Source organism: Gallinula chloropus (genome assembly GCF_964237585.1).
Source record: "Gallinula chloropus genome assembly, chromosome: 1".
NCBI lineage: Eukaryota > Metazoa > Chordata > Aves > Gruiformes > Rallidae > Gallinula > Gallinula chloropus.
Genome location: NC_140085.1, coordinates 81123685 through 81151085, shown reverse-complemented (window position 1 = coordinate 81151085; position 27401 = coordinate 81123685). Strand labels below are relative to the sequence as shown.

Below are 27401 nucleotides of genomic sequence, written 5' to 3'. Positions count from 1 at the left end.
TATGACCAAAACAAATGCTCCAGCACTCTGGAATGGGTTGTATTTTACATTAAATGACACAAGTGTTTCTTACAGCAGAGGAAGATGAGGAAGAACCTGAGATGCCTGTTGGCCCTCGGCCTCGCCCGATGTCTGAGTTGCACCTCAAGGAAAAGGCTGTGCCTATGCCTGATGCCAGTGCTTTTTTCATCTTCAGCCCTAACAACAGGTATTCAAGAGATTGCTTAGCTGGAACATGGAGACAGAGAGCATGTACCCTTTCCACACCAGGCCCCAGATGTGCAGAGCTCCCTTCCAGCAGTTCATATCAGAGACCTGCCTTGACCAGTCTCTCCTTTAAAGGTCCTGGCATGAAATACTCATGAAAGCACAACTGTAGGGAGCCCCTTGATGATATTGAGTGGGAGTTCATGGCAACTGCAAGGCTGATTGAAGACACAAATCATGAAAGCTTCAGAAATAAGGGACTCGGAGGGAAGTCAGTATTTGGAATTCCCCAACATATTCAGGTCCAAATTGTAGTCAGACCATCATGCAATCAGTCAAGTGTGAGGTAGGAGCTTCCTGTTCTAATGGCTGCCCAAAATCCACTCCCAATAGGGAGTTTATATGTCTGCTCGTGCCCACACATCAAGAATGAGCATACAGGAGAAGGGAGGAGGAAGGTGAGAGTCCATAGCTCTGAGGGAAGGCTGAGAAGAATAATTCTTCTCTTACACTCTTCCTTCTGGCTCCTGCAATGTGGCTTTGCATTGCCTCACCTGTCTTTCCAGCACGGATGTGTGAGACCAGTACTGTGGTTGGACGGCTGAGCTACAACACAGAGGAATATATCTTTCCAAGGGTATCAAAATGTGCTCCCTGCCCAGTGGTCTGTGCAGTACCATGTATCCTAAGATCTTCCTTGGGGCCTTGACCTCTAAACACAGCCCAAAAATAAGATAGGGCTATAAAAGCACAGCAGAATTCAGAGCCAGTCTTTCCACAGCAGGGCTTGTGCCGCTTCTCCTTGGGTACGTGCAACAGGGAGGGACTGATGATGATTAGGACTCATGGACTCTAATGCCAACTTTGCCACCCACTCACTGTCGCTTGTTGAAGTAAATTAACCTCTGCAATCATCTGTAAAATTGCTATAATAGTGGCTTGGAGGCTTAACAGCTAAAAGTAGAGATAAATAGATTAATGAAGTGCCTCTGGAATGATTATATGACTGTTATGAGGTTTAACTCCTCATATCCTGATATCAACGTATGGAAGGTGCTGTAATGGTCTCCAGTAAGCATGCTTTTAGGAGACTGCTACTTCCTTGCTTGCTTGCTGCCCAATAAAAGCACCAATCACTTTGTATTAGGGTGATGTTTAGCAGATGTCCTGAATGTCATGATGTCCTCTCAGAAGCCCTTTGCAAGTGCCAGCCTGCCCTACATCCATTTATCCAGATCTGTACCCTATTAGCAAGGTAGATCCCCCCACAGCTCCTGCTCAGTGACACCCCAGCTCAGGCAGACATTGGCCACCCCGAAGCCCATTGACGCTGCTTTTCTCCCTAAACGAATGGGCAATGGTTTTGTGAACGAAAGCAAGGGATGTAATTTTGGATTGGCAGGTTCAGACCATATCTAAATCACAAAAGGCTGTCAGAAGGGAGTGACTGTTCTCCATTGAAACACACAAAGCGTGAGTCCTGCAGGCAGCAAATCATTCAGAATGCATCGCTGCATGATGTGGAGAGCCAAGGCTGCCCAGCACCCAGCGGGGTCAAGCGCAGCTGCCTGGGCCCATCGCTTTCTCTGCTGCTGGGGCAGAGCGAAGCTGCTCCACAGAGCAGTCCTCTGGGGCAGTCCCTCTGCCAAAAGAGGAGGGAAGAATGTTCCCCAGGTTCCGCTATTCTCTGAGAGATAAACTTGTGCCTCTCCTTTCTCTTGCAGGTTTCGTGTCCACTGCCATCGAATCGTTAACGATAACATTTTCACCAACCTGATCCTATTTTTCATCTTGCTCAGCAGCATCTCCCTGGCAGCTGAGGATCCCGTCCGACACCTCTCCTTTAGGAACCAAGTATGCTTCCCACCCTCCTTCCCTCGCTGTGTATTAAGTGTGGTACAGGCAGGTCATGAGTTGAAGCCAGGAAAGGCAGCAAAGACAATATCAGAGGCTTTGGGAATGACTCCCTCTTACCTGATTTGTGCCTTTTGTAGGCTGTGTGTGAAATCATTGGGCTTTGCACAGAACATAAGTCAGTGCAGAATTTGGCCTCTAGTTCATTTCAGAAGCATGTGTAGAGGAAGGGAGGGCAGGAGGCTAAAGCAAAATTATGGTTCCCTGGAATTAAGATACTAGAAATTGTCTGTAGAGACATTGATTGGGGTATAGATAATTCTAATTTGGGGGATTTGTAGGTTCCCCTTGGAACATTTGTTCTCTTGCCACATGCTTTCTTTTGAACTAAAAAGCCTAGGGCCTGATTGTCACTTTGTTCACCCTGGTGTAAATCAGGAGTAACATTCTTGAGTTTGATACAGTCACTTTGGGGGAAGTTGGTGTCATGAAAGTTAGAATAAGGCTATTTGAATGCAAGCTGCAAAGTTATCATTAAATTTGAGATAAACCTCAGAAAATACTCTGTGCTCCTCTCCTCATCATGCCAGGGGAAGGAGAGGAAGGCATTCAGCACAGAGATACATTCCCACCTTCTTTCTTGACTATTTTTATTAGCCTTTAGAAACTTCAGTCCCCCTAAATTTTGCCAGTGGTTGTTTCTATTAATCTGGGGTCACTGTAGAAATCAGAAGAGTCAGCAGCCATATGTGAGACTCCTGATCTCTGCTGTCTGCAGTGGCAGTTTGGTGCCTTAATGCTGAAAGAACTTGCTAGCCTTAAAGAGTGGGACAATTTTGTTCTTGCTGTTGCTTAATAATAAAATCTTAATTTAAGGCTCAACATTTTACCTCGCTGAAATATACTGGCCTGATTCTGCATTTAAACACATGTGTGCATGCAGAGGTTTATCCCTGAGCTTATCTTAGAGCTGCTTTGCATTTTTTCCTGAAGGGAGGGTACTATAGCAATAGTCTAACCAATGACCCACTTGTACACGCTTGAGTATACCCACCAGGTATGGGTAAATGTGTGTCAATATGTATTAGCGCTGCAGCATGAAGTCCGCTGGCATATAGACTTCTGATACGCTACAGAAGCTGCCGCAGAATCTGCAGCAGAGATATCTGAATGAGAAAAAACTACTCAACACTGGTTCTCCTGGATAAAAGACCTGAACATTTGGGGCAAAATGTTGTCTTCTGTATTTGAAGCCACTGATGTTACCTGAAAATGTGTGTTTAATTTCTGCAGGTATAGATGTGTTAAATGTATCCTAGAAGGGGACACTGACAAGACGGTTGGGTTGGAAATGTGATCTGCCTTTACACTTTGACAGTAGAAGACCTAAGATTGTGTCCTGCCCCATGCCCACATGGAGGCCTGGGAGGGAAAGGAAGAAAGCAAGCTGAAATCAAACAAACTGTGCCACTCTCTTCACCCTGGGACACCATAATCAGGCATTAACTTGTGCACAAGAACTCATGCAGACTAGAGCTGCTGTTGACACCAACTGTCCCAGGGAAGGAAGACAGGAACAGAGAGAACATCCTCAGCATCAGCTAGTGAAGATGCTTGGATGCTGCTTCTGTCCCAGGGCGTGCTAGTGGCTGCATCTTTCGTGTATCACATGGGGCTCAGGCAGCAAGTTTTTGGAAGTGCCCTCCCAGTCTGATCAAACAGCCTTTAAAGCCCAAGGAAGTCCTAAGACTTTATGTGGTCACAGTACTCTCCTGTTCACACCTTGGCAAGGCACTTGTTCATTTTAATATACTCTAAAGTAAATTCATATTTAGATAATAATAAATATGCCTGCTGATAAATGGTACTGCCTGCACAGGTGGAGCAGTGATCATTTTCATTAAGTATGATTTCATCTATAAGGGATGTCTTTACTAGCTGCAGCTTTGGGAACAGATTTTACCAGCATGCTCTAACTACTTTGCAGTGCTGTGGTGATGTAAAGCAGCTGCAGGAACAGCTTAATCATTCACTTTAATCAAGTTTATGGCTGCTTTATGTTGGTAGAGTCATGCAAAGCAACCTGAGAGTACCCATGAATCTGGCCCATTGATTATAAAATTATTCCATCAATATAATACCCAAATGTCAGGACCCACAAGGCAGCAATGCAAGGGGCCATTTCCAATCATAACATGTATAAATTAATATGAGAAGCAACTGAGATCTGCCCATCCTTAAAATGGCCCCTTTGAATTCTCTAAGTTGCAGAAATTTATAGAGCCCAAGACAGCCTTGAAGAAGCAAGAACAACTTGGGGACAAAAATTAAGAAGTGACCTGAAGAATTTTAACTTACACGGTAGAAATAGGTGATACATCCCCCCATTTGATATTCTGTGTATGGCAATTATTCCAGATTCAGAACATGCATAAATAGCGCAATCTAAAATAACCTTGTAGTTTGCAGTAGTTATCCCATTGCCCATGGCATACCAAGCTGTAAGAATCTAGCCACCTGTAAATCTCAGTTAGGGTACAGGCACTGAGATGTAATAAATAACCATGGGATGAGAGAAGACAGTTTACTGCTGTATCTTTAGTAGTGTTTTAGCAGTAAAGGTTTAAATTTCACAAATAATCAGCCGCCTTCAGCTTCCATATATTGGCCTTTCAGTTTAGAACTTGGTTAAGTTAAACAACAGCAATCCAAGGGCATGATAATTTCAATTTTCTTCATTTGTAGTGTAGATAACACTAAAAGAGCTTGGGATATTAGAACACATTGGAAACTCTTTAAAGAGAGTTTAATTCTGATCCTACTAGTCAATTACAAAGTTTCTATTTGTGGGATGTCAATTGATCGGCAGTGAAAGACATTTCTGTCATTGATACTTTGAAAATCACTTTGCACTTCCAGACTTCCTGCTGCCTTCTGTGACACTCTAGCTCTTCATTTTGTGATCTGCTACAAGTGCCACCAGCATCCCCATGTCCAGGTCTAAGTTCATGGGAATGATGAGTGTTCCAGCTTGCATACTACGCAGGAAGCCAATAGAAAATTGCAGGATTTATGTTAGGCACCTTTAGCACATGAACAAATTATGATTGCAATACAAGAGCTGGGATTCTGTTCAATTGACAGTCTTTGTTACTGATCCTAATCCGGGGCAAATCAGGATACAGGGGGAAAAAGAGCTAGAGAATGAATTTGCAGTTTGCTTTTCTTCCTTTGCAAGCGGCACGGAACAAGTCTGAATGGAAGTCAGTAATAAGGAATCTCATGTTTTCCACGGAGACACCAGGGAGCCTTGTGTTATCAGTTTGGAAGTCTATTTGGGGAAACCCTTGAATTGTCTGGTCGTATCAGGTGTAAAAAAAAAAAAATTAAAAAAGAAAAAAGAAAAGAAAATACTACAACAATGAAAAAGTTATTTGGCCTCTAAAGCCCTCTTAGGATTGCAACTCAGAAAAAAATTCACGTAATATGCTTCTTGTTCTCTGTGCAGGACCTTCTATGCATTCAACAGGACATCGTTACAAAACCACTTCCTATATAGCCCTCCTTGTTCCCTTGTTAAAAGGCATATGTATTTGATTTTGAACTGTGATTTCCCATTCAAGTGATCAGTCACTGATCTACCCTCCCTGCTCCTATTCCCTTTTGTTTTTACAGATTCTCTTTTATTTTGATATAGTTTTTACTGTCATTTTCACCATTGAAATTGCTCTGAAGGTAAAGTGCCCATCTTCTCTACCATTACTTGTTCACAAGCTTACTAGTTTTCTGCCACTATCTGTTGCTAACACACACGCCTGTTTGTTCCTGGGTCACGCTCAGTACCACTAACCCAATTGTGCTTATTTTTCAGATCCTAGGCAATGCAGACTATGTCTTCACTAGTATCTTTACATTAGAAATTATTCTTAAGGTAACCAATCTGAGCAATACACTCGTTTTCTCCTTTCTTTCTCTCTTTCTTGCTCTCTATCGCTCTCTTCTTTTCTTTTTTATTTTTTTAACCCCGTTATTATCTTTACACAAAGGATTGTTTATCTCTTGATTTTATCAGTTTGGTAGTTGCTTAAAAAGTCTCCCATGCAATTCTGACATTCAAGCAAATGAATATTGGATGAAATGGTGATCCTGTAGAGAAAAGTAATAGGGGACCAAGAAAAAGGTCATCACCCCATACACTTTTCCTTCTACCCTAGCCAGTCTTTTCAAAACAGTATTTGTTTACTGTGCAAGGAACCCTGAGCACATACACCTCCTCTTACACATGCTACAACCCAAAGAGAAGGTCTCTATTCAGCACAAGTCATGAGGCAAGGCCAAAGGGCGGCCGATGACTTCTGTATGGTTTAAAGGTGCCCAGTCAAGTAAGCAACAGGGAGTGCAGTGCAGAAGCTTACTTTTTAGGTGTGGAGACATAAACAACAGTGCAGTTCACTCAAACACAACAGACTGTAGCTGCAAACAAAAATTGCTGCATCGCCTGTTTGAAACCTGGCTTCCCCTCTTCCCAGGACCATGCTCTATGCCAAGAGAAATGTGCAGAAGAATGGTTTAGCTCAGAAGAAAATAAAAATAGGCTGCCTTGTTCTTAACTCTAATTTTCCCAAATTGGTAGGCTAATAATTTAAATAACAGTAATTGAGCAAAGTTCTGGCTTTCTAAATGCTAGGTTCACTTGGCAGCTTGGTTTTTTTCTCAGCAAGCTAGTTCAAAAGTGCTGGCAGGCAGTACCTTAGAGTTGCTTAAATCATGCAGCTCAAGACCCTAATAACAGTATCCGTAGTGAAGGCTGGCCCTGCATATTTTTGTAGAGAAATGTACTTTTTGATATGACTTAAAATCATCAAAGCCATAATGTTCTCCAAAGAGATGTACATACTATGCCTGTGTGCAGTGTGCATCTGTGTTTACACAATAAATCTGAAATGCACATACCAAATTGCTAATCAAAAAGGCCTGTCAAAAAAGGAAAACATCTCAACAGGAACATTTAAAAATGAAACAGGTTCAAGGCTCCTGTTTGAACTTTCAATTACTAATTCTACTCCCACTGAAGGAAATGGTAACACTCTAATGACTTAAGTGGAAGAACCTAACCCAAACTATTGGCATATCACTCTGTTTTCATCAGGGGAGTGTTCTGCATAGTACCCGGGTCTTCCCAATGTCCTCCTTCAGTGGACTTTTACCAATGCTCCTGGCTATACTCTGGGTTCGAGTGGGAGAGGAGTGAACAGACTGCAAATGTTTAAGAAATTCTTCTGTTCTTATCCTGCTGGTTCCTGCCTCAGAAGTTGCTTGGCTTCTCAGGGCATGTTTCTCTGCTGCCTTGCATTGAGCACAAACTTTTGCACAAAAAAGTTAGTAAAAATTATAAGAAAAAGAAAAAAAAAGAATAAGTGACCATAGGATGCTCAAGGCTGTAGAGAAACAAGCTTTATCTGCCCTCACATTGTTGAAGACACCTTGAAACCTCTCACTGCCATGGTGGAGTCTGGTGTATGTTAGCAAGGTGACCACTAGGTGTTTTAATTGGTATCCTAAAAGCTTTCTCAATGCCCCATATGGGAGGCAAATGTACACTCTGAAAGTCTCTTCTGAGAGGAAAAAAAAAATCCTCAACAGGCTTGAGAGAAACACAGTTTGTATAGAATTTAAACTCAGCAGAGCTTCCTATCCTGATTTCAATGGTGTCTCCTTTCTTTCAAGTTTGCCATACAAAATCTAACCAGTAAAGGGCATCTTTACCACCTTTGTTATGGCAAGAACCCCTCCCCCCTTCCCCAATTGAATGTGTCTATAAGTATAAATTCTAAGCCAAGACCGGAGTTTATACTTCTTCCCATTCTAAGATCTGTCTGACCAATAGTCAATTCCCTGATGTCATGGATGTTTGGTGAAAAAAATAATCTGATATACCATGTGCCCTTCCACCTTTCTCTGAATAAAGTTGTCATGGATTGGCATAGATGGAAACCACTAGCAGATATACTATCCTGAACTATTAGCAGGAGCCAGAAAACTCCAGTTGAATTGCTAGTTCACACTTCCCAGCTGAGAGTCTGGCTAGAGGTCGTCATTGAGGAATGTCTCATGGTGACTGATTCAAGTTACTTTAGACATCTAACTTAGATGAGATACAGAGGACCAAATTTAGAAGCCTGGGTTCCTGACCCAGGTAATGGAGGGAAATTAGCACTTGTGAGGATAGGGTTTCTTCAAAGCAGCTGCATTAGATCACTTACTGAGCCTAAGGAAGGTGGTACAAATACCCCCATCACCTCACCGTCTTTAACTGTGCCAGACTCATTTAATCACATTCTGTAACTGAGCTCAATCTAAAATTCAAATCCAGCTCAGAAGTGTTTAGGTCTGACATTGTGTCTGAGCCTCATTTCTGTTTTCAGAAATGTCATTTAATTCAACTCTGGAGCTGTGACATCCTTCCCAAAACCAGCAGGTATTGGATACCCATTCCTACCCAGAAGGGGTAGAGAGTCCCTTGTAAAATACGCAATTTTTTTTCCTTTCCTCTACTGGATTATGTTCAGAATTATTACCTCCACAAAGAAATCAGTCTGTCATGAGGAATCTTCCCTTGGGCTTTGTGAGGAAAAACAAGGGAAAAATGCAACTGCTTCTGGAATAAAAATGGAGGAAGCTGAATAGGGATCGGAAAAGGGATACAGGATTTAACTGATCAGAAAGAGCAAACTGAAAAGAGCAGGAGCTCCTCCTGTTGCTTCAGTTTACCTCTAAACCACAAAATTCCTGAGGGATTTGGGTTTTTTTCTTCATGGAAGGGAGTTCAACTGTCTACTGCAGCTGGTCCAGGCATTGAAAACCATTAAAAAAGATCCCTTTTTATTTTATATTTTTAATTCTGTTTTGGTAAAGAGGCCTTTATATAACACAATACTCACAGGTGTCCTCTACCATTGAAGAAAAAAAGGGAAAAGCATATTATTGCAAACAGTAGTTTTTGCAAGCAGTCATTCTGCTTGGGTGAGTCTAGATGTTATGCACCTTACGCACTCGAAGTGTGTACTTCCCTCATTGGACCCAGTATTAACTTTCCCCAGTTAGGTCTTTCATAGTTCTCTTACTGTTTTCTTCACTCTCTTTTCTTTCAATGGGGACTCAACTTCTCCTTTGGGGTCTGGGGGTGAATTGCCTGCTATGTTAGAAATACTGCCCCTCCCCAATTATATACTCTCAGCACAAGCAGGTGGGTTTGGTTTCTGAACAGATGCTAATGGCAAAGTGTGTTTGTGTCTTCATGTGCCTTCCTGCAGATGACTGCATACGGGGCTTTCCTCCATAAGGGCTCCTTCTGCAGAAACTATTTCAACATCTTAGACCTGCTGGTGGTCAGCGTTTCTCTCATCTCTTTTGGGATCCAGTGAGTGAGCTATTTTCAACTGACTGGTTTTTATGGGATCGTAGGGCTGGGTTGGGTGGTGATACCTGTCTCATTTTCTTATCTGGGTAAGATTTTTGTTGTGAGCCTGGAAGTATTTTTCTCAGGTGATGCAAGACCATTAAAATTCACCCTCAAGAGGAGAGGTGAAATGCTACACTAGTGACCTGAAGTAGGGATCTTCCAGAAAGAGCAAATGAGAACAAGAAACTTGGTCCATTGGGAATCATGGCACTTAGCTTTGTTCCAAGATCTCTGATTCACTGTATCAGTTCAGGACAGTTAAGTAACTTCCTGTTCTCTTCTAGAGCTGTTATAACCTCTTTGGAAAACGGTGTGATAATGTTTTGCTGCTTCCTAAGATGATGTGGGTTTGGTCAGTGGAAGACCATCAGGCACTCAAACAGCTGTGAGAGAATCTGCAGTGTACTGGTGGCAGTTACAATTGATCCTGCTTCTGTCATGCCACTTTGCATTGGTTGATCTGCTAATTTGCTTGAAAGTTTATAGACTTACTTGATTCCATGGAACTCTATGTGTCAGATGGGGAGTTATCCAAGTAATATCACATTTGATAATAAATAACTTTCCAATTGTTACTTTTGCGGGTTAACAGCTCACACATGTTCCAGAGCTAAGTCAAGCAGAAGGATTTTTGGGTCCACTAGCACAGTGGTCATTTTGACCAGCTGTTTCTTTCTTACAGACCTAACTAGACTCTTAATTTGTTGGGGGGGAGGTGGGAAGGAGAGGGGAAATTCCCAAAATCAGTAGGAGGACCTGATGTCATAGAGCATGGAAAAGATTGTCAGCCAGGGTTTTAGTTTTGGAAAACACAGATAACTCTGCTGTGATAGATATTTGTGTTCAGTACTTAAAATGAGGTATGTAAGTCATCCTAATCAATTCAGTGAGAGTTTCCACATCCTTAAATTTATGTACACACTTAGATTGATTTGAGGCGAAGCACATTGCAGGATCAAACTCCAGGTGGACAGTATACCTTTAATGCTGGAGTCACTTGGCAGTTCCACTCTTCTATGAATATTCCAGTGGAGTGCTTCTTTGAACTTTATCTGAAAATATCTTCTGATTACTATATCTTGGCAGAATTTCCATTAGATACCTACAGAGTTTTGGCAGCTTGTCCTGTTTAAAAAAAATACCCTGCCTGTGTTCCATTCTCTTCATGAATACAGCGGAGATGGTGACAGGCAGGGGAATGTCTACTTAGCCTGCCCAGATCAGGAAGCAAGACCTATGAAGATGACATTGGAGATTACTTTCCTTAGACCTGAAGTGCCATAGCAAGGAGTTGTCTCTCTAACTACCCTAAGCAATCTAAGGTTATGTAGGATTTCAAATAAGAGTGAGTGAAATCCTTCTCCCTCACAGCACATCCCCTATACTGGTCTATCTCTCAAACTTTCCAATGCTTACTTTCAGGTCCAGTGCCATCAATGTGGTGAAGATCCTGCGTGTTCTGCGAGTCCTTAGACCACTGAGGGCCATCAACAGAGCCAAAGGACTAAAGGTTAGAAGAGTCCCAATTCATTATGGAAACTATAAGTTCAAGTTATTTTGGGGTACAAGGACTTTTGCAGTGGTTTGAGTACTGTTTTGGAAGAATCTCAGAATGGTTGACGGTGGAAGGGCCCTCTGGAGGTTGTCTTGTCCAACAGCCTTTGTCAAGTAGAGCCACTGAAAGACGGTTGCCCAGGACCACTCCCAGGTGGCTTTTGAGTATCTCTAAAAGGATACCACAACCTCCCTGGGGCAAGCTGTTCCAGCGTTTGGTCAACCTCATGGTAAAACACTGTTTCCCAAGGTTCAGATGAACCTCCTGTGTTTCAGTTTGTGCCTGTTGCCTCTTGTCCTGTCAGTGGGCACCACTGAAAAGGGCCTTGCTCTGTCTTCTTTGCACCCTCCCTTTGGGTACTTGTATACATTGATAAGATTCTCTCGAGCCTTCTCTTCTCTAGAATAAATAATCCCAGTTCTCTCCGCCTTCCTCATGGGAGGAATGTTCCAGTCCCTTAATCATCTCTGTGTCCCTTCACTGGACTTCCACCAGTACATGTACTCAGGAGCCAGAACTGGACACAGTGCTCCAGATGTGGCCTCACCAGTGCTGAATAGAAGAGAAGGATCACCTTCCTCAACCTGCTGGAAGTACTTTGCCTAATGCAGCCCAGGATACCATTGGCAACCTTTGCAGAGAGGGCTCATATTCAACTTGGTATCAACCAGGATCCCCAGGTTGGGCCATCCAGCTGGAAAGCAGCTGGATGGCCCAACATCACCACTAATGTTAAATGATGTAGTTTGCTAGGGTTGCAGATGGGGTGATAACCCTTTTTTAACATAACATAAATTCCTTCATGTGGACTAGTGGATGTCCAGCTATGTGAGTTGGTGCTGCTCAAAGACTCAGAGAGCTGAGCTTTGGTATTTTCCTACCCCTTTCTGCCTGCTTCTAAGAGTACAGTGAGGAACATAACAAGTTGGTCTCCTCTCCCTTTTCCAGAGGCTTTACTTAACAGTCAATGGTAAAATGAAACTATTTTATTTGTATTTTTAGTCCTGGACTTCTCCCCTAGGCAGAGCAGCTTAGCACAACCCTGCAAGTTACTTTTGTTCCTATCTTCCATTTGCAGCATGTGGTCCAGTGTGTGTTTGTCGCCATCCGAACCATCGGAAACATTGTGATTGTCACCACTCTGCTGCAGTTCATGTTTGCCTGCATTGGAGTTCAGTTGTTTAAGGTAAAACCATTGGGCCCATTCATTCATCCATTACACTGAGCTGTATTCTGGGGTGGAAAGAAAAATAGCATGAAGAAGCCTGAGGAAAGGCAAACTGAGTCTTCTGTGTGAAAGACAAAGCATTTGGGGCAATGTCAGTATAACCTGGGGGCTCCTGCTACCAGTAGTTCCTCAAAACTGGATCAGGTATATTCAGAACTTCTGCCCTTCATCTGTAATCATAAGAAATCATCAGTAACATCAGTTAACATCCTTGTTCCCTAAATAGCTTGTGGCACAACTTAGTGCCAGGGAAGTGGAGGGGGCTGTTCTAAAGGATTAGTACTTGCAGGCTGTCTATCCCTCATCTTGTAGAGGAAGGGGCATGCCAGATAACCACGGGAGGTTATTCATTCACTTTTTTCTGTCTGCTTTTATTTCTTTGCCCTTCACCACCCTTCTGACAACTAGTGTTCTGCAGCACTCAGTGATCACGCACGTAAGAGTACTGTGCAAGGAGATGAAAGCCTGTGTTCTGAACTAGCCAGATGCAGGCAACTCTCAATCCAGTTAGCTCACATATACCTGCAAAAGAGCATGTAAACATACTCATAGTTGGTTAAGCAAGTAGTAAATGCAGTCTCCCAGCTACACAACCTGCCCTAAGCCTTGCACTGTCAGGAAAGGAAACTTCACTCCTCTTTCTTCCTTTTCAAGGGCAAGCTGTACAGCTGCACTGATAGCTCCAAGCAGACAGCAGCAGAATGCAGGTGAGTCTGACCTTTCCCATTCTCCCCCAACCTTTCACTGGCCACCCATTCTCAGGGCCTCGTACTGGAAGTGCAGTTCTGCCATCTTCTCTCTCTGCTCTCCATCCACAGAGGATACTACATTACGTACAAGGATGGTGAGGTTAACCAGCCAATGATACAGCCTCGGAGCTGGGAGAACAGCAAGTTTGACTTTGACAACGTCCTGACTGCCATGATGGCCCTCTTCACGGTCTCAACCTTTGAGGGCTGGCCAGAGTGAGTGCTGCTTGGGCTGGTGATACACTAGCAATATCCTCGTTCATTTCAAAAGAGAAAATTCAAACCCAGAGCATAGCCTTTCCCGTTCAAAATATTTAAATAAGTCTAAAACATTAAATGTAGCAATAGTAGCAGTGGTCATTGTAGTATTACATACTTTGTAAATTCCGCGGAGTCAGCAGGAATTGGTGCTCCTGTACTTGTAAATAGTGCACAGCACTGTCTCTAGCTCTTAAAAAATCATTGCCAGTAGTAGCAGTGAGAGCAATATTTGTAACACATATTACATATAGAAATGGATATAAAATGCCTGTTGGGCACTTACCAGTCTTGCTAGCTGCTGCGAGTTTCACGATGGAGCCAGCAGGGCAATATGAAACACAGCAGTGCTTATCTCAGCAGGGTTCACCCTGAAGTGTGTCACCAGGTGATGCCAACAGCAGTGTCAAGAAAAGTTAAAAGTTCTGAGATCCCTTTTTCTCACAAAACTCACTTCAAATCAGCACAGACTCTCCTGCCTTCTGTCAACTAAGGGGCATGCTTTTGTTTTAAATTTTAATTGTTCTACTGTAAAAAATCTCCCCCTGAACAAGTTCAAATTTATAAAGTTAGTAAGAGACACGTCTTTTGCAAGAATTTGCAATCAGATGAATGCAAGTCTGTGCATCTGTGAGTGATTTTTATACAAGTATCAGGAAATCACAAAATTAAACTTTATATCACCTATAAGGCCTCAAAGCAGTTGCAGATCTTCTCTGCATTGGGCTCCTGTTTGCTTTCAGGTTGCTGTATAGGTCCATTGATTCCCACATGGAGGATGTGGGACCCATCTATAATCACAGGGTTGAGATCTCCATCTTCTTTATTATCTACATCATCATCATTGCTTTCTTCATGATGAACATCTTCGTTGGTTTCGTGATCGTCACATTTCAGGAACAAGGAGAACAAGAGTACAAGAACTGTGAGCTGGACAAAAACCAGGTAATTTGCTATTTGTTGCCACTGAAGAGAGAAAATACATTAAGAATAAGCATTTAAGAGATAAATACATACAGAGAGGAAAATTTGAAGATTGCCAACAAGGTAAAACACTAAGCTGGCTTCATTGCCATCTTTCAGAAGTCAGGTAACAAAAATCTTGCTGTAAGATTTGCTCAATTGATATTTACTTAAAAATGTGTGCTGTACCATTTGGTTCACTGAGGTTAGATGAGCTTGACAACATTGTCTGGCCAAAGTAAATGCATATGGAACTCTTCAACAGGTAGAATATAAGCATTCAGATTATGACCTAAAAGAAATTCTTCTAACAAACATTTTCATTTCAGTAAAAAACTTGAAACACATGTTTTTGTCATATTTGGAGGTAGCTGACCAGCCCTTTATTTGGATTTGATTTTTAAAACTATCCTGCCTCTCCCACAGCGCCAGTGTGTAGAATATGCCCTGAAGGCCCGGCCGCTGCGGAGATACATCCCTAAAAACCAGTACCAGTACAAAGTTTGGTATGTGGTCAACTCCACCTATTTTGAATACCTGATGTTCGTTCTGATCCTGCTGAACACCATCTGCCTGGCCATGCAAGTAAGTAAGCAAGCAGAAATCCTTACAGGTGATAAATTATTGGACTTTGTTGGAGGAAGCTTAATAATGGCCAACGTTGAGACCTACGTTCACCTTCACACCGTGTATTGAGGGAGAGGGGCAAGGACATAATTAAAACCATTGTACCATGTTCAGTCTTGATGGCATGTGGTTGAAATGAGGAATCTTCCTCTCCTCCTCTCACTGTTAATATCTGACAGTTTCAACAATTCTGTTTTACTCCTTAAAAACAAAGAGATAAAAACAACTTCACAGACCAATTCAGTGGCCACTATAATAAGAAGTGACTTCTTCATTCTGACTTAATTATTCTGTGAAATGCAGGAATAAGCCCAGAATGGCTTCTCACCTAAGAACTGAATTTAAAATTTTTAGTTTTTCTTTGTTAAAAAGTGGAGAACAAACATCTTGGCAATGAAGGCAATCAAGGATACTGAGGATTGAAGGTAGGAAGACCTAGCGTCTCCTTTATTCTGTGTTAAGAACCATAGAAACTGTCTAGAAAGAACTTCTAGTAGTCATGGTGTCTATCCCATCATCTAAAGGCTGCATCAGCTCCATCTAAAGCATTTCTTGACAGGTGATTGCTTAACTTGGTTCATTGCAGATGTTACTGATTGCCTTACTGCCAACTATGCTGTGCTTTCATTTTCTTTGCTGTGTGAAGGTTTTCTGCTTTTTAGTAGACATAGTGGTGTTGGGTTGACTGTTGGACCTGATGATCTTAGAGGTCCTTCCCAACCATGGTTCTATGATTCAAATATCTAATGTGAATCCAGCAAAGAAACATTTGCAGCTGGATCTACAAGAATAGCAAATAGAGGAGGTGAATTAACATGTGCAGGTGGAAGAGCAGTAAAGGAGAAGGAGTCAAAACCTCTAATAAGTAGCCAGCTTACAGAAAATAAGTTTCTCATTCCTTCCTTTCAGTCAGGAAATGGGCCCTCATAGGCACAAACTGTTCTGTACATTTCCCCAAATCTGTGCTTTCCTGACTTGTGCCTTCAGGTGTGTCTCTGCATAAAGCCTCCTTGACCTCCCATTCTTTTTCAGTCAGACCCAGACTCCACCTGCTAAGTGTATGTCTGCACTCCCCATTTTGTTGGACTCTCAAGCCCCATTCTCTTCTACACTTAAGACCCAGTCTGCCTGTCACTCTCCTCCCTGAAACCCATCCTTCTCCTCATCCAGTCAATCTCTAAACTTTCTTCCCACGTCTGTGGCTCAGACAGTCCAGATCCCCACTCCTCAATCAGTCCTCACCTCCTCACTACACAAGCTCCTAGTTGTTACCCCACCAGGGACCTCCTTTCTGGTCTCTGTCTGCCCCTTCCATTTGATTATCTGCTGAACTTCATTCCCTTCTGTAGTTTATCCCTTACTCTGAGTCCCAACTCCCCATGCACTCCTGCACCAACTTCCCTTTTGACCTTAGGATTCCACCACTACATTTTTCATTGAATCAGTCCCAGTATTACCCAGTCCCAGTCTCCCCTCAATATTAGCCTCAGTTTCCTATGTCTATATCCACAGTCAGTTTTCACTTTCTTCTTTCTCACTGAGGTCTTCAGTCTAATCTCACCAGATTTTTTGACTCCCCTAATTTATCTTCATCTGGTCCAGCATTTTCTCATCCCCATTAAAAAGCCTTCCTCTGTTCTCCTGCCTAAAGTACCAACAGAGGAGTGAGGCAGTGTGAGCACAAAAAAGTGCTCTGCTCTCAGCTGAAGTATCTACTGCCTTGCTGTTATGAAGCAAGAGGACTATTTTGTTTGTTCTGAAGCATGCTCAGTTGCTGTGACAATAATGCACACCTATGGCAGGCAGATCTAGAATCTAGGAGACATTTGTGAGCGCACAGGCAGGATAGTATCACTGGAGGTTCTAGAAAGTCTACATCCATCTTGAGAAAAGTAGAGTTTTTCAAAGGCTCCGTGACCAGATTTGGGTCAAACAATGTAAAGGACAGCAAACACAAAAGCCACATTCCAGTAAAATTCCAAGTTTTTCAGCTGAGTTGTTTTAACTGAAGCTCCTTTAAATAGATCACCCTGAGCCAGTGCGGAATACGAAAATTCATCACAGCTGGTTAAAGTTTATCAGTGTTAAGCAACTACTTATGACATGAACTGAAAGATGACCTTAGACTAAGGCAATGCAATCAGTTTCATGTATAATGATCTGGAGATAGGGATATGAAGAGTGAGGTGGCAACATTTGCAGAAGACACTATTTGAATTAATGACTAGAAGACAGAGTGTAACTTCATAAGATCTTAATAAAGTTAAGTGAATGAACAGCATGATTGCAAATTTAATTCAGAGTTGACAAATGCAGGATAATGCATATTGGAAAGATACGATTTGAGCTGCTCGTGTTCTTTGCAGAATCCTGAATTAAGTGTAATTACTTGGGGAATGGCTTGGTATCATTATGAACAGCTCAATGAAACCCGTGTTCAATGTGCAGTAGCAATCAAAAAAAAAAAAAAAAGTAATCCAAGTGTTATGGAAAAGGAAGATAACAAATACAATTGGAGACTGTCTTGTACCATTATGCAAATTTGCAATGAGCCCTCAACTGGAATGATAAGTGCAATTTGGTAACCCCCCTCAAAAAGATTTTTTTTTTTTTTAAAAAGGTAGGAGATCCAGAGCCAGATAGCAAAAAATGGCTAGAGATATGGAAATGCTTATGTGTGAAGGGAGATGGGAATTCTAAATTGAAAGAACAAAGCATGCTTGGGTTTTCTTTAGAGAACTTTAACATGAAGGGACATCATGAGGGTCCCTGTGGATTCCTAACTAGCTGGTATTCCTATTCCTCATGCTGCTGCCGGGACACTATTTTTCAGCACTACGGTCAGAGCTGCATGTTCAAGGAAGCCATGAATATCCTCAACATGCTCTTCACTGGCCTCTTCACTGTTGAGATGGTCCTGAAACTAATCGCCTTCAAACCCAAGGTAGGTGCTATAGGCGTAGAGTTTCTTGGCCTCTGTGTGTGTATGCATGTGTGTGGGGCAGCTGTGAGGAGAAGGAGGAGGTGAAACTTTATGATCTATTACCCCACCAATAACTGAGCTGGACAGTTGCTCTCTGGATTGGAGTCTCACATATATTTAATAATTTTTACTGGAGAGTAGACACATTAAAAAAAAAAAAAACCAAAAAACAAAGCAGCACTTGCTACTAGAGAAGGTTCCTAGTTCTCTGTTTTTATTACGTTGAAACAGTGACACTATGTTAAGGCTATAACATGTCTTCTGTTCTGAGTATTATTCTAATCCTCGCTCTCACTTTCCTTAAATAAATTATAAATAGCATCCCATGATTAGTCTCCTGGACCAAGTGAAGTTAATCAAGCATGACTGTATTGGAGTTATGAGCTTTTCTGGGAGGACCTCATCTTAATGGAGTTTTGGATTACTTCAGTTTTGAATTTAAGACTTCATTGATAATATTCAGTACCCCAGTAGGTCCTATCTGAAACTATTGTCCTGTTCACTGGGCTGTGGCATTCTGTTAGTATAACTGTACCATGAAGTATGATTAAAACCTACAAGCTCTTCCAACTAAGTTGGCACAGCTGCTGCAGGACAAGAACAAATATATATATGACTTCATTCAATTTAAGATTACACAAGGTTTTCTTCTTTGGGGTTTAAATTCAATAGTATATCATAGAGTTGAATCCAGATACCTAAACACAGGTGCCTCATGCCATTTCATGTTTTCAATGATACCTTGATACATTGGGGTTGGCAAATACTGTCTGAAGCATCAGTTATGACATTGGTAAAGATGAGAATAATCACATCTGACAGTCATGCTTGTCCTTTGTAAGGTAAACATTTAGGGAATCATCAAAGTTCAGAGCTCCTCCCAGCTCTAACCTTACATCTTCCTCATATTCCACTCAGAAACTTTTTCTTCTTAACCACCTGTTGACTCTACTCCTATCCAGCCCCTCTCTTCTTCTTCCACACTTTCTAGGACTTCTTCTTAGAAGAGTCACCATTTCTTTTCCTGAACCTAATATCACTATTCTTTCTCAGATGTAGTTCTCTTGAAAGTTAGGATCATCTTGTGCAGTTCTGGTGAAGGACTGATTTGTGTCTCTGTGTGTGTGAGATCTCAAACAGTGTCTTAGGAAATGTAGAAGTTTCAGAAGGCACTGAAATTTTCAGAAGGGACCTACCTTTCACTTTTGAGATTTTGCTATGTCTATTGGCAAGCAAATCTTCTGGCACTTTGTAAAAACATTATCTGCACATTATATACCCAGAAATGAATCTCACAGACTTTGTAACATTCTTCTTAGTTCATGGTTCTACTTTACAGGAGATTCTTAACTTTGAAAAAGATTAGGTTCTCCACAGAATCCATTTTGAGCATTTAGGGGAAAAGTTCAACCAGTTCAGATACTGAGATCTGTACATATACAAGGAAGGCTTTACCTGACATGATTGCCTCTAACAGTGAGGAATTAGACTTGATGATACTGGAGGTCCTTTCTATTTCCTGTGTCTTACTTTTCTGTGTTCAAGCTACTTTTCAAGGGTTGCTGCACAATTTGTTAAACAAAATCAACTGAGGGTGAACAGATAGCAAATCATTGGAACAGACTGCCTAATGAGATTGTGGAATCTCCATAATTTGGGGTTTTTAAGATTAAGTTAGGAGAACTTTTAATTGGAAGCAGTTTAGGAATGTATGATCTGTATTGGGACAGGGGAGTGGACTAGACCATCTCATGAAGTCCCTCAGCCCAATTTTCCATGATTCTGTAATTTCCAAACTAAATCCCCTGTTGCTACACTGTAGTAAAAGTGAGAATATAAAAGAAATTTTCCTTGCGATCAGAATAGTATAGTATTAGTAAAGTCATTTCAACTAGAGATCAGACAACAACCTCAGGTTAAAAGAATAGCCAACAAAATGAATAAATATTTCAAATCCTAATCTGGCCTATAAACAAAAAATAGTATTAACTCTTAAACTGCTATTTTAATTAATTAATTCAGGAAAACAACTTTTTTTTCTTTTTTAAATGGAGCCAGAGGATTTACAGAGAATAAAACAGGAATGAAGCTGTGAAAACAAATAATACAGCAAAAAGACTTGACTCCAGCAACACTGGGTTATGTTGAGTACCGGTTCAGTGACTCAAGTTTGGAAACATCAAAATGCTTTGTGTAACTTGTCATTGTCTGTTCAGTACCATTTGGACTGATGTGAACCAACACTGGGGAAAACAATCTGCTTCTCTTTAGGTTGCACATTTGGGATTGAAGTTGAATTTGCCTATAATGTGTTCTGATGTGGGAGTCTCCCAGTATGGAGAAAGTCATTACCTCAGCCCTCTTCTTAGCCAGAGCTTTTGTCCTCCTATCATGCAATGCAAATCATACCTTTACAGACGGAGGATGTCCCCAGGAACACCAGCTATAAAGTCCAAAAGGATTTCATTGTCACCTGGGTGAGCATCACCACAGCTCAGTCATCATCCTCTCCCCTCCAACCAATCAAGTCACTCAGACAAAGAAGTGAGATGCTAAGTGGTATTAGTGTTTTCCAGATGTGAAATGGCAAGCTTAAATGCTCATGAGATCTGCTGAAGACAAACTTGGCTGCCATTTCCAGAGCAATAAAAAGCACACCAGCCTTCCTTTAAGCTGTTTGTCTCACTTTGAGTCTGTGCCCAAACATCACTCTGGTCTATCTGAAGAGTGCCCTAAAATGAGGGAGCCGTGGGCTTTATGACAGACACCAAGTAGGAAACTTGGGCAGCTGAAGGTGTCGTGTCCTCGCCTTAGCAACAAGCCCCAGGGGAATGTGGCAGAATGGAACTGAGCCCCGAACTGAGGCTGGTAAAATCTGTTCTGTTTTCTCCACCTTTGCAGTGCTTCACCCAGTGGTGGGTGCCGTAGCTGGCCTTAAGCTACAGCAAGCAGTGCTGTGACTGACTTGTAGCTCTGAGGCAGCCGCTTCCTAAAGGCACCTTGGAATGAATGGTCTGCAGCAGTGACATGGGATCACAGTTTTCTCCATCTGTGCAAGGTAGAACAAGCTGCTGTTTATTCATACCTTTACCTGAGAGATTTGCTGAGGGAACTGGGACAGATCTCTGAGGAACTCAGAGCTGCTATCGCCCCAGCTTCTTAGAGAAGTCACCACAGGAGTGTGCACGTGCAAAACAGCTTTGAGGGAAGCCCAGAGTTCCTTATACACAGAGCTCCTGCTGCAGGCAGTGGTGTGGCAGTGGCTATTAAGTAATATAATGCACTGAAATGCTACCTCTGTATTACACATGTAACAAGAAAAAGTGTCAGTCTCTATCCAAATAGATTTTTTTTTTACTGTATCCAGTTTTTATTTCTTCTCTCCTATTCTGTGAGGAGACATGTCCTTATTTGCTACTCTTGATAATGAAGGTTAAAAAAAGTAAAAAATAGTCAGTCGCACAGACGTTAAGTTGGATCATGTGTGTGCCTGTTTGCAAAGAGTCAGCATGGATAATCCAGCCCTGCAACTAGTTCTTTTGGTAAGAGCAAGGACTTACTCATTGGAAGGCCAGCTGTTGGAATAAGGAGCCAAGTCTGACTCAGGGCTCATCTCCTTACACTTACAGAAAGTATGTGAAGGGGGTAGAAGGACAAGGCTTCCTAACAAAACATACTGTTACTGTTGAGATTGGTTGCTCTAGTCAGCAAGTCCCTTCAATACCTGTCTTTTTTATTGGCCATCTTCTGTGAAAAGAGTTTGGGTTTGTTTAGTCTCCAGGGAGGTGACAGAGAAGAGGGCTGGGTTAGCTGGAGCAGCTGCTGCTGGTATGCGTAGTGCATGCCACGCAGGGACAAGGCCAGACTCTGATGGCCCCTGTGTTTCTGTGTGGCATGTTTTCTGGAGGAGAGGATCAGTTTTCCCAGGTTGTTTTGCAGGATAAATCTAAGCACGGTGTGAGATGGCTTATCTCTGTCTGATGAATTCTTGACAAGAGGGTGTGCTAACAATGAGGATGAGAGATTTGGGATGATTAGGGCTGCTGATAAAGAAAACATCCACTACATGCCCTGCATCTCCTTACAGAGTATTAATGTGCTGCTCTGAAGGAAAATTCCCAAATGTGTGTGTCTTGGCTGACGCTCATATACTGATTCAAGACTAGTTACTTCAAAGAGACAGACAGTCTAAAAGTAATGTTGTTGAGTCAAGGCCTTTTGCTGATTTGTTTTTCTAATTTTATAAATTCTCCAGCCAGTCTTGTGAGCTATTTTCCAGTATTTTGCATTGGAGCAAGCTGCTGCTGCTTCATGATTTTTCCAGAGAAGGCTACTAAAGGGAATGAAGAGGTGCTGTGCTCTCTGGGGTGCTTGCAGAAACCATTGTCCTAGCTTCTTAAAGAAATCCCCGAAAGTACCAGCTCATGAAGGACCAGCTGCTCTACAAAACCTGCCTAGGGTTTATATTTTCAACCCAAAGACAACTTAAAGTTTCTATTCGTATGAAGCTGCACCATCTGTCGTTGTACATGCTAATATGGGAATGGATAATCCTCCAGGAATTTCAGATTTTTCCAGCTCCCTGGAATGGGCTGTTTTACTGATGCATCACATCTACTTTTTCTTTCAGGAAACATTTCATCTATCCTCTTATTAGCTAGGGCAGGGCTAGTAATCTGAGAGCTAGGAATTTTCTATCCCTGTCATCTCAAAGTAGGCAAGGCATGTCAGTGGAATGACTCCCATACATAAAGAGCACATGTTCATGTATTTTGTCAAATCCAGGTCTGCGTGTGGAAAGGGAATCTTGGGGATTTCCTCTGTGGAATTATGGCTATCAGAAAGACTACAGATCACAAGTTTATTCCATTTACCAGACACTGTCAGCACCTTTCTTCCCTGGGTATTTATGGATGTTACTTGTAAAGCAGCCTGTAACAACGCCATCTGTCCTGCCTCAGATAGTTAGTTCAGTCCCTCATTTATCACTGCTATTTTATTCTGAATTCTTGCCATTCTTTAATGTCATTTTCATGTAGCAGAGTTCAGACTTCTGTACGCTGTTTCAAACAAATTTCACATTCAGTGCAAGGCATATAATCCCATTTGATCCCTGGAAGAGCTGTGACCCTCTGAGTAGTAGAAGTCATGGGTGTTGCCCATGGTTATTTCTTAGTCTCCATTTACTGATAGATCTATGTGTCTTTAGCATTTCTTTCTCCCCTGATGTATTTGCCCTTCTTTACTCCTTTTCAAGCTCCTCTCAGTCAGCATTTATCATGCATCTGATGCACTGAGATCTCTTCTTAGACCTGCAAAGTGACTCATCTGTTTTTGTTCCTTTTTACTACTCCATTTCTAGTACATTTATGACTATAAACAGATCTTTGAGCAATCTCTCCTGAAGTCACACTGGCCTCCTCATGCTACTTGCATTCCTCTTTCTAACCATAACCATAATCTTTCATTTCTTGGTCAGGACACAGGCCTCAGGATTTTCCCAAACAACTGGAATTTATATCCAATCTATCCCTTGCACTACATAAACGAGGTTGGTTAAGTTTGGAAATCTAATGCTTTTGGTACTTCTTCATTCTAGAACCTTTAGAGATGCCCATATATCTTAGGGTACTGCCTTGGCATCATCCATCATGGTGTTTTAATTCTCCAGCTTATACAGAGAAAGCAAACTAAAGACATTCTGCACCAATACAAAAATGTCAGGAACCCTCATTACAATTGAGTGGTCTTTTGCCCATCGCTGAAAATAACTTCACATTCATCCAACAGACAGGAATCTTCTTTAGCTAAAAATCATGTGGTCTAGGTTGAAGTACAGTGGTATATTTTTGTAGTTTAGGTTGTGTAAAAGATACGTGAGCCCATGGTGCAAGCAGCTGACTACTTCTCGTGGAGTTTGGCCACATGATTCTAATTGTCAAATGGCTCTTATTTTGCAGATTTTCTCTGCTGGTTTTGGCAAGTTTTTAACCTAAACAGTCATCTAATTGTTTCCTCTCCTCAGCTTCAGTATTACCCTTTCTGCTTTGAAGGGACAGCAATCTAGTTAAGGAGCATTTGCTAACTGAGTCATCTACCCAGTGTAATAGGAATTTGGTGCAATCACCACCCCACCTTTGGTTGGAACAAATGTTTTAAAAGGCACAAGAAGGGATGAGAAAGCTAATATGTTTCAGGATCCATATGTAGGAAAAAATATACCTCATTCAACAAAAAGGAAGAGTGAGCTCTGTTGATGTTGGGTAAGAAACAGTGAGCGTGGAGAGAACTAGAAATATTCATGTAACAAAGAGTGTGTGAAGTGAGGAAAGGGCGAGGACTAAACAAACACAAAGGACTATGTCTGGGAGAAAATGACAAAGAAACCAAACCTGGAGAGGAGGAAAAGCCATAGGCAGATAATGGAGACTGTCTTTGAAGGCAGAAAGAAAAAAAATAAACCAAAGACCCTGAAAGAGGGAAGTATTAATAAAATGGAGAAAGAAATGATTGGAGAAAGAAATGATGCAAGGAAAAGGAAAACAGAAACAGGGCTGAAAGAAAAAGTAAACAAGGAAAGGAATTTTTAGAAAATTAAAAACTGAATTAAACCCCATAGCTTTTAAGCTAATGAACATCTTTTTGTGCTTCTACATTTTATTGAAGTTCCCTGGCAGACATCCCAGGTCTCCATGTTCAAACACATCAATATCTCAACCACAGAACCTCCCTGTCTACTGTCTCATCAGAATAATTTCCAATAAAAGTTGGGTGCAGTGTATCTCCCTATTTCTGTGGATTAATCTCAGCCCTGATGCAAAATGCTTCATCACGTTACCCCAGAAACACTTTCTTTTTCACCCCAGTTTTGGGGTTTTTTTTTCCTGGATGAAGTCTGGATTATTGTACATGAGACTGGTTCTTCTGCCCAACCAGGAACCCAGCTGGAATTAATCTGGACTGCTACAACAAGCCCAGCAGCTGTATGACCAGCAATCCCTGACATCTCTGTAGTGCACGACTGGACACCACACTGTGTGTGCAGTCAGTTTGAGACTCTCAAACAACTGCTGAATCAGACTCAAGGGATTTGGAAATACACTTGAAAAGGGAAAAAAATCTTAACCCCTTATTAATCATTTCTCTGCTTTCTCTTTACTGTGATTACCCATCTGTCAGGAGTTTTGCATATGCATTTTTCATAGCATACATGTCATGTGGAGATTTGACCATACGGTCTTTCATGTCCACAGATCTGGGATGAAGAATGGGCCTCTTTTCTAGGCCACTTCTGCAAAAGTAAATATTAAAAGTATGCTGTGTCACCACAGTATCTTTAGGTGACTTTGATGTGAAGAAATACTTGGCATAATTATTTTGGACATAGATTATCAGGTCCTCCCACTCCTTCCACCCCATCAGTGGGTTGGAACTGAAAGTCATCAGGTAGACTTAGCTGCTTGACTGACATAATTTCTATATACACATATGTCCAGGAGAAAGAAGTTAAAATAGAGGCTAAGAAAGTAACCAGGCCTTGTGCAGCACAGCCTGTGCCACAACACTCTCACAGCAGGACAGCGTTGAGACTTCCTTGCAGAATGTGGAAGGGAATCCAGCCAGCCAAGGGCCAAAGCAACTGCTTTTGTTATTCCAGGCCTTAAAGCAAAATTATTTGGGAGTCTGTGCTGACAACATGTGACAAGGAAGTGACATTGAAAGAAAGAAACACATCCTGGTGTTTTAGAGTGCTGGCCTGTCAAGTTAAACCTGATGTAACTGTAGAGCCTCAAACAGCAAATCCTCCAGTTAGCACAGAAAAAAAAAATGCAACAGAACGTGAGGCATGATTTTAGCAACAATTTCCACATATGAGAAGTCAGCAAGCAAATAGCTGCCTTCCCTAGTACAGGGAATCCTCTTTGATACTTCTAGATTTCATGGAGATTCTCAGTGGTTCCCGAGCATGCGTGGGAGGGGAAGTCTGGCCATGCCCAACACTTTGAAGGAGAAGAAAGTAGTGCCAGACTGAAGTTTTTCTATTGTACATATGCTTATATTCTGTGATGGCATAGGCGTGACTCCACCTAAACAAGTCATGCAGTGTGAAAAACATTTGGTAGGTGAATTTAACAGAGGAAACTAGACAGATGATGAGAAATGGAATTTCTAGTTGAATCTGGGTCACAAAGCATCGAAGCCTTCCTTCAGAACACCGTTTGGCATTCTACATGAACTGTAACGGTCTCTTTCCCACTTCCTCATGGAAAATGTATGTTGCAGAAGGCATCATCAGAGTTGATCTAAATTGCTGTCCTTGTTGGTGCCTCCAAAAAAGAGGCCAAGGATGAAATTAGTATATAGAACAAACTTCCCTCTTTGTGAAAAAAAAAAACCCAAAACCTTTTCCCTTTCATGTTGTGGTGGAACCAAATGGTGAGGGACAAAAAGGCTGTTTGATCTGCTGCTTCCCATGATAACATTTGTTGTATAAATGCAGGAAGTTCTTCTTCCTGGAGGATGAGGCCAGCAATTTTCTGCACACAAATAGATCCTCTGATTACTGTATAGAACGTGTGAAATTTCTAACACTGATCAGCTGGAGCTGTGCAATCCTCCAGCTTTCTGAAGGATCAATGGAGAATTCAGCAGGCAGAGAAAACTGTTAAGGAAGCTGTATGAGAGCTTCAATGAGAGAGGACCTTTTCCTTCACAGCTAACATACACAGAGAATTTGCATATTGCCGCAACATTGTGACAGATTTATTTTCAGTCTGGCACTTGGGGGTTTTAATGTCGTTATAAATGATCAAAAATAATGATATGACTGCACAATGCAACGGTGTGGGAAGCACTGTATTAGCTATTACGCTTAATTATTTAATACAGAAAATCATTCACACAGTGTTAAAAGCCCAGTGGGATGGTGAACTGGGGTCTCATTCACAACAGCATCGACAGCGTCAGCAGCAGCATGTAGAAGGAACAGTTCCAGGGAAAAGTGACTTGCTCGCTCTCAGAGGAAAAATTCCAGCCCTCTGTCACTTCACGTGAGGTTAACAGGATCAAAAGTTCTCACGGATGTGAATCTTCCCTTCATGTAAGAATGATACCAGATAACAGACTGTGTGATACAGCCTGCTAAGAAATATTCATTATCTTAGGAAATTACATGTCTGCTGCCAAATGATCATGTGGCAGAGGTCTAAGAGAGTTGACTTCTCTATCATGCATCTGGCTTTTGTAGGACCTTGGAAATTTTCGTTTCCTACATTTCTGCTTCCCCAAGCGCAAAATGAGGGTAACTGTCCTCTTCTGGAAAGTTATGACTGATTACATGAAAGTAAGCATTATTTTATTAACTACTCTAATCCATATAAAAATCAACCCTTTTCTGAAAGTTGAGAACCTTTAAAAAAACAAAACAAAAAGCTGACTATTCAAGAATCGTATTCAAGATAGGTATTCAAGAATACCTATCGGCCTGTTTCTAGAAGATTGTGCCTTTCTCCCAA

General features: G+C 41.7%; 1 protein-coding gene across 1 annotated transcript in view; it reads left to right on the top strand.

Annotated features, from left to right (window-relative positions):
* The window catches only part of CACNA1C (calcium voltage-gated channel subunit alpha1 C), a gene marked incomplete at both ends in the record, with an annotated part of 478476 nt that overhangs the window by 392783 nt on the left and 58292 nt on the right, over nt 1–27401 (top strand). Inside the window, 12 exons of the mRNA XM_084279498.1 lie at nt 76–208; nt 1932–2061; nt 5737–5796; nt 5933–5992; nt 9375–9481; nt 10946–11033; nt 12157–12264; nt 12961–13013; nt 13125–13271; nt 14057–14258; nt 14703–14861; nt 17737–17847. Coding sequence (XP_084135624.1) covers nt 76–208; nt 1932–2061; nt 5737–5796; nt 5933–5992; nt 9375–9481; nt 10946–11033; nt 12157–12264; nt 12961–13013; nt 13125–13271; nt 14057–14258; nt 14703–14861; nt 17737–17847 — 1358 coding nt within the window. The remainder of the gene's footprint in view (nt 1–75; nt 209–1931; nt 2062–5736; nt 5797–5932; nt 5993–9374; nt 9482–10945; nt 11034–12156; nt 12265–12960; nt 13014–13124; nt 13272–14056; nt 14259–14702; nt 14862–17736; nt 17848–27401) is intronic.